Source organism: Hibiscus syriacus, unplaced genomic scaffold (genome assembly GCF_006381635.1).
Source record: "Hibiscus syriacus cultivar Baekdansim isolate YM2019G1 unplaced genomic scaffold, ASM638163v2 tig00005027_pilon, whole genome shotgun sequence".
Lineage (NCBI taxonomy): Eukaryota > Viridiplantae > Streptophyta > Magnoliopsida > Malvales > Malvaceae > Hibiscus > Hibiscus syriacus.
The window spans coordinates 1-8,120 of record NW_024062041.1 but is presented as its reverse complement, the minus strand read 5'-3'; the positions used below and the strand labels follow the sequence as shown (position 1 = coordinate 8,120).

The 8,120-nt window shown below is 33.3% G+C and overlaps 1 protein-coding gene across 1 annotated transcript; it reads left to right on the top strand.

Moving 5' to 3' along the window:
* Positions 1–1,540: 1,540 nt before the first annotated feature.
* On the top strand, positions 1,541–2,422 carry LOC120198910 (NAC transcription factor 47-like; the record flags this gene model as incomplete). Its single annotated transcript, XM_039200152.1, has 3 exons — positions 1,541–1,723; positions 1,811–2,130; positions 2,207–2,422. Coding segments are annotated over exons 1-3 (699 nt in total), but the record flags the coding sequence as incomplete, so codon positions are not given.
* Between the last annotated feature and the right edge of the window lie 5,698 nt (positions 2,423–8,120).

The window sequence follows — 8,120 nt, the reverse complement described above, 5'->3', positions numbered from 1 at the left end:
TATTATTTTATATGTTTAATATTAATATATTATTTTAGTATAATTTTAATAAAAATATTAATTATTAAATTATATAATTTCATAAAAATAATTTTAATAGTATAATTTTATATGTTTAGTATTAATATATTATTTTAGTATAATTTTAATAAAAATATTAAATATTAAATTATTTTAATAATATATAATAAATTATTAATAAAATCAATACTATTTATTAATTTCATAAAAATAATATTATTTAATTGCTGAATATTTAATATATACTCCTTAAATCATAATATAACATTCTTTTTAATATTATAATTTTCAATATTTAAATAGTATTATTATTTTAATAAATAATTAATATAATTAATAATATATTATTCTTATTTCAATAAATAATTACTATAATTTATAATAATTTTATTTAAATAAAATATAGTAATCATAATATTTTTATTTATAAAATTATAGATATAATATTTTAATAATAGTATTATCATAAATAATATTAAATAAATTATTTTAAATTTTAAAAATAATAATAATATTTTGTTAATAAATAATATTATTTATTGTATTTAATGTTTATAATAATTTTTTTTTAAATTATCAACTAGAGAAAAATGAATTACACGATATTATTCAAACACCATAAAATACTTTTCAAAAAATATAATCAATTTTATCGAATTCATTTTTCAAAATATATTTTCCATAAAACAAACGGACTCTAAATAGCAACACGACGCCGGTGGAGCAGATGAGAAAGGGCGGTAGAGCCAGTGTCGAAAAATAAATTAACTTTTCGGTTTGGTATAAGATTATTGGATATTTTAAATTGGATAATAAAGTATTATTATTATGGGTATTCTAACAAAACGTTAAATAAGAAAACAGATCTTGAAATTTAGACATTTAAACTCTCAGATTCATATTAAAATCAAAACAATTTAATCAGATACGTGTTTTATTTCGTTAAATACTTATTTGATATTATAGTATTCATTTCATAATTAAATTGTTTTTAACAAAATTAAACCAAAAACCAAATCTTTGGTCTGATTGTTAAAAACTACTTTTAGAGAGAGAGAAAATTATTAACAATGACGGCCAAAACGGAATCCAATTCTTCAATAAAGAATCTGGGGTAGGAGCATGGAATTTCATTCTCTGAGTTTTAGTGCAGACCAGTCTGTCCAGAAGTGTATATTAAATTAAATTAAAATCCAGATCCATTCATCATTATATGTGATTTTACTATAAAAAAAGTTAATTATATTAAAATTAATTATAAATATAAATAATAAAATAAACATAAAAATGTAACAAAAATAACAATGGATATTTAAAATTCTATGTATCAGGATAAATTAGATAATGATACATCTTTAATAATAAGCTTTACTTGAAATCTTATAGTAGATTAGTAATCTATCACCATTGCATTCATTAACATATTATATCTATACATACATTAAATATTAATTAAAAAATTAATAATATATTAACACGTTATCCAAAATCTAATGCGAAGGAGATACTTCAACTTAAATAGTTGGGGGGAATTTAAGCATGAAGCACCAGCATTCAAGTTTGCCTCCGGAGTTTAGGTTCCACCCTACGGATGAAGAACTCGTCCTTCATTACCTAATGAAGAAACTCAGTTCCTCACCTTTCCCTGTTTCGATCGTCACCGACGTCGACATCTACAAATTCGATCCCTGGGACTTACCAGGTGAGCCTTCCTTTAACAACCCTTCTAATGTTATCATTTCTGAACTTGTTTTAACGTGCTAATAATGTTGTCTTTGTTTTCCATCAGACAAGGCTTTTTTGGTGAAAAAGAATGGTATTTTTTTCAGCCCTAGGGACCGAAAGTACCCTAATGGTGTAAGGCCGAACAGGGCAGCTGGATCTGGGTATTGGAAAGCAACTGGGACAGATAAGATTATAGTTACATCTTCAATGGTAGCTGGAAGGGGTGAAGTGCATTCGAACATCGGTGTAAAGAAAGCTTTGGTGTTCTACAAAGGAAGGCCTCCCAAAGGGACGAAAACAAATTGGATCATGCATGAGTATCGACTTTCACAGAGCCCTAACAACAACAGTAGACCATTCAGGCCTAAAGATTGCTCCATGAGGGTAAGAGCCTCTTCTTAAAAACTGCAAATCATTGCATTTTACACATTGATTTGACACTTTTTAACGTGGATTTTAGTTTGATGATTGGGTTCTTTGCCGCATCTACAAGAAATCCCATGCTTTGTCTTCGACAACATCAACAGCAACGGAAGAAAATGATGGAGTTCAAGAGGAAGGTGAAGCAGAACAGTTCATTCAAGATGCCCATTTACCAGCCTTGGAAAGCCCTTCAACCGACAATAATAATACTATTAGCCTTCGTCCCCAGAAATCATGTTCTTTCTCCGATGCCGTCAACACACTTTTTCGTCCTACTAGGATTCAAACTCTTAAAAATATGATAGAATTTTGCTATGATTCAAACTCCTAAAAATATGATAGAGTTCTACTATTATTTAAACTCCTAAAGATATGATCCACAAGCATTATAAATAATCATTGTAACTCACTATTATAACAGATTTGGAGGAGGATATACGAAATACCAAGAAAAAAATACAAGCAACTCATAGCCATTTTTCGAAGCATTTATATTTTGAAAGGTAAAGTTCATACCTTCGCATGTTATTTTTCTTTATCCTTGCTGTGTTTTGATTTCGAAAGAAAACTGAGAGAAGTGTTTTTGGTCGATGAACGGGGGCGTTTTCAAGATCTATTTTTGTAGATCTAGTCTCCGAGGCTTGTGTTTTTGAAAAACTATTCGGATTTTTATAAACGGGTCGTGTGGATCCGCGTGTTTTGTCGTTTTTTTCTTCGATTGGCTTTTAATTTGATCCCTATTTCATTTTTTATTTTAATTTAACCCTTATTATCTATAGTATATATGTATATATTAATTATATTTATTATTTATTTATTATAATTTCTTTTCATTTTTCTTTGCATTATATTGTATTATTTTCCTATTATATATATATATATTATTATTTTTATCTATGTTCACTTATTTACTATGTTTTTTTATATTTTCCTAACGTATATATATATTCTTACTTTATTTTATTTTATATTTCTATGATTACTTTTTTTAGTTAATATTATATGTATATTTTTTTTCATTTATTTATTATTATATTACTATTTAGTATTTTATTATATTATACATACATTTTTATATTTATATATATATATATATATATATTATTTTATTATTTATTTTCATTATATTTTAGTTTCTTTCCTCTTATTATTATTTTTATTTTTTAAAAAACACTTTACCTTTTTTATTCTTTTTGTATATATTTTATCTTCATTTATTTTATTTATTCAATTTCATCTTTTTTTTCATCCAGTTATTTTATGTTTATTATTATTGGTTTCATTTATTTCCTTGGTTTACTCTTTAGTTTTGTTACTTTCTTTATTATTATTATTTTCTTTTAAAATCTTATTTTTTAAGGATATTTCCGTAAACTCATTAAGGGTAAGTAATTCAGATCAAATTTTACCTTTTAATTTAACTTGAAATTTTCTTAATCAAAGACAACTGGAAATTACGTAGTACCGAAAGGACGGTTCAAGGGTGCTAATCCTTCCTTGACCGTAACCGACTCCCGAACCCGACACATCTTTGAAAGACGCAGATCAGGTAAGAAATAGGGTATCCGATCAACCCATTTGTTTTAAATAAATGATCGGTGGCGACTCCAATTCACATTTTTCAAGTCGAAGCCCAATTCCGGGGCCCAACCGAAGACGGTTGCGACAGCTTGGCGACTCCGCTGGGGAGACAGGTAAGTGAGTCAGGCTAAGGTAATTTCCAGTTGTCTTTTTAATGAAAAGGGTAAGTTTAAATTTTAAGGTAACATTTCGATCCTTATTAATTACTTTTGATTATATTTTCGAGTAAATAGTTGTACTGACCGTTTTTTAATGATTCAGCCCTTAAATTTTTCATCTAAGGCTCTAAACCCGAGCTCCAAACCCTGCTTTAAGTGGGGGTGAAAGTGACGCCTTCGTGTGAATTTATTCACCGTGCAGGCCTAGCAAGTAGCCTTCGGGATTCATATACCTTATGTCTTCGTGTGAATTTATTCACCGTGTGGGCATAAGGGAATGTGTCCCCTCGAGTTTAACTTAGTCCACAAGCCTATGATGGGTTTAGGACTAAGGGTCTGGCAAGCCCAAGGGGGCACCGGCAAGAGAACTCGGGTACCGTTTTTAGAACCTAAACTGGGAGACCATGGAGAATTAGAGCCTACCCGAAATCACATTTCCAAAACCTAGGATATTTTACCTTAACCATATCTTTTTTTTTCCTTTCGTCATTTATTTATTATTTATTTTACTAACATTTCGCCTTTCTGTTGTTTTTTTTAGCATTTGCATCATAACAAGAGGTTATTGATCCTTAAAAAGCTTTTGTTACACACAAAATAATCTGAATTAATGGACAAAGGTGTTGTAATATAAGAGGTTAAGAATGCCGAGGCACGACTATGGTCCGAGATGACTCAGAAAGAGAAGGGAGACAGTCTTCAGGGGAACTACGTGTCAGAGCTGGTTAGCTATGCCTCTGTCAGCCTGAAACAGAATGATGTCCAAGAGTTGCGAAACATTTGGGACAGTTGGAAGAATGACAGAAAGCAGAAGTTCAGCCAACGATATGGTAATATTACCCTCTTACTTCATGTCAAGATTGATGAGCCCCTGCTCCGAGCACTGATTCAATTCTGGAATCCAGGATATAGTTGCTTCACCTTTAACCGGGAGGACATGGTGCCCACTATCGAAGAGTATACCACACTACTACACTACGAAAGCATCAGACTAGAGAAGGCATATATCAAACATATCAAGGGTCAGCCTTTTAAGAACGGACTGGCCAAGATTGCAGGGGTTGATGAAAAGTGGGTGACTGATCGACTCCGACACAAAGGTAGCGGGGAAGGAATCGAGTGGATCCATATAAAGCAACTAATGAAGAACCACCCTGATGAATGGAAGACTATAGATCTTTTTGCACTAGGTATGTACGGTTTGATTATCTTTCCGAAGACCTTGGGGTGCATCTACGCAGCCGTAGTATAACTATTTGAACAACTTCCAAGGCGAGTCAACCCAACGCCGACCATCTTAGCCGAGACCTTTCGGTCTCTTAATCATTACAGAAGAACTGGTGGAGGAAGGTTCATTGGATGTGTTCAGCTCGTTCAAGTCTGGATTCACAGCCACTTCTGGAAGACTAACAGGGTTGCCTACCACCGATTCAGCACTACCTATTCACCATTGGGAGAGTTCATCACTATGAAATAGCATGAAGGCGCTTCGAAGGAAGAATGGATAAAGGTCTTCACTCATCTTCAGGATCGGGATATTACTTGGAGAGCCCCCTGGTTGTTTCTTAGTGACGCTCTTTTCTGATTTGGGGATTCTGACACTATGACCTTACTTGGACTTTAGGGTACAGTTGGGTATGCTCCGTTGTTGGCACTTAGAAAGTATGGGGCACGTCAGTTTATCCCAGCAACATACGGATTATCTATATTAGAGTTTGTATATCACAGTGACAGTTATAAGAAGAGGATGAAAGAGGCAGTCGAGTCATGGAAGAAAGTATCCCGGATGAATGTCGTGGCTGCCAGAGATATGCTTACTCCGGATTATATGGAGTAGCAAAGATTGAGAAAGAATGATAGCATCCCGATGCCAGACTGTGAAGACACCCGGACCATGAAGGAACATCTCAGGCCTGTCCCTTATGAACTTGAGATAGTCAAGGCAGAGTTTGAAACTGTGAATAATGAGCTGAAACAGAGAGTTAAGGAACTTGAAGCTGAACGTTATCAATGGAAACTAGATGTCGATTCTCAGAAAGATAGAGCAGACAAACTGGAAAGGGAGCAGAAAAGAGTCTATTTTGAGCTTGAAGACTTGAGAAAGGGGTACCAAGATAAAGTCAAGGATAACTCTTGAGAATCCAACGCCTGAGAATCCAAATGGCTGATCTGGAGAAACAACATGAGAAAGATGGTAAAACAATAGCTTCAAAAAGCAAGCGAGTGAGCTTCAGATAGTGACATTCGACGGGGGTTTGCAGTGGCGTTTCCGTTGGGAGCAAGCACAACAAAAGGTGAAGGCCAGAGACGCAGTCATCCGAGATTTCCTGGATCAAGTACAGAAGGCAGCTCGCCATCTACACGGCATGGCAAGGGAAGCTGGAGTGGTCCAACAAGGCATACAACCAGTGACAGATGAAAACAAAAGACTTATCAACCTGCTGGAAGCTGTTCGGGGTTTAGAGGATTTAGTCCGAATGTACCTTTGATTGTTTTTATGTCTCTTACAAGATAAAACTTTTTGTCGAAATAAGGATTATTTATAATAATGGGCACTTTTCTGGATCAATGCCTCGAATATTTCATGCATTTTTTCATTTTGCGTTGTGCATCTATATTTCATTTTTAAGCATTTTCATAAACATGAAATTTCTTCATGGAGGATTCGATGAAGTGGTTTTAACCACATGACACCACATGGAAGCAAGATTGTAACATCAAAAGAAAAAAACTGAAAACAATATAGTGGGAGCCTGACCAGCTGACTGTAGGACAAAGCCTGCAAGGATGATCTAAGAAAAGAATCCCCATATCCTAAGGGCTACGATGTTGAAGTTGTTAGCTGTTACCGCATAAGAAGCCCCAAACATTCCTCTGAAAACTGTAAGGCACTTTGCCGAAGAAGGGGGCATGGCATATACCATTTGCACTTAGAGGATTGTTTGTTTGGACACGTCTTTGATCTTTCATGTTTGCTTAATCTTTTAAATGATTGAATTATGTTTTTCTAAGGTGGAGAAATTGAACAAATTTAATCTTTAGTTCTTCGAATATTAAATGAATTAATGATTCTTTTAATTATTCAAGAATATAGATTTTTGACATATGGAAAGATTAGACCTTTCTTACCCTGTCTAAACCCCATAATAAAATACCTTGATTCTTTGCCCAAAACAACTCGTGGTCATTACCAAAAGACGAAATTTTGACATTACCTCATTTTGAAATTCTTGAACATTGCCTTTATCTTTTTGATACAACTCATACCTTTATTTGAGTCAATAAGATCACACCACTGTCTTTTTTAGACTCAAAATAACCTTTTTACCATTAAAACCCAAGGCATTGAGTTGTTCATTTTAACATGAGCATTCTTCTAAAGAACCAACTTGGGGCATCTCGCGGGGAGCCTGAACATTGAGACATCTGGGAAAAAAAAGAAGAATTCATTCGAAATAATTATCATACATTAATTACACTGTTTTCATGTGAATAGAATTAATCTTGAAAATCTATCCCCCTGGGGATACCTCTTCTGTGAAGATATACATGTATGAAATGATGAACAACTTTCTTTCTTTATCCCTTCACAACAGAGAAAGAATATAACCCTTGTGTCCCCTTTTGAGCCTGTAGTATTTTCTTCTGATTCAACCCTAACAAGGGATCACCCTCCACACTGGGGGGCAAGGTGGAAGAAATATGCTCACATGAGCGAAGACATTAATTCAGATGAGATACCAAAAGGTGAACCAATGCAAAGTGCGAAGATTCAATCAGAACAAAAAGGGCAAAAAAAAACAAAAAAAAAAAAGAACAAAAAAGAAGAAAACAAAAAAAAGAATAAAAATAAAAAAGAAAAGGGACAAAAAAGCACATGCAAAGATTCCCTAAAGACAAATGGTACATCAAGCTTCAAACTATGAGATTGATCAATCACAATCATTCCGAATCACTGAATCACTTCACTCGAAGATCATAGAGCATCAAGAGAGAGAAACATTTTGAGCAAGATTGAAGGCATCAGAATGAATTGATCCTTGGTTCAACACCCTGAAACACTTGTTTGGGCCTATTTATCATTTTCTTTCATAACCATGAACCCTGGCCTACATTACGTGCCTTAAAAGTCCCTTCTAATCATACATGGATTTCTAAACAAAAGAGAATATCTTCAGATTTCATCCCGCCCATCAGGATTAATCTTTGTTT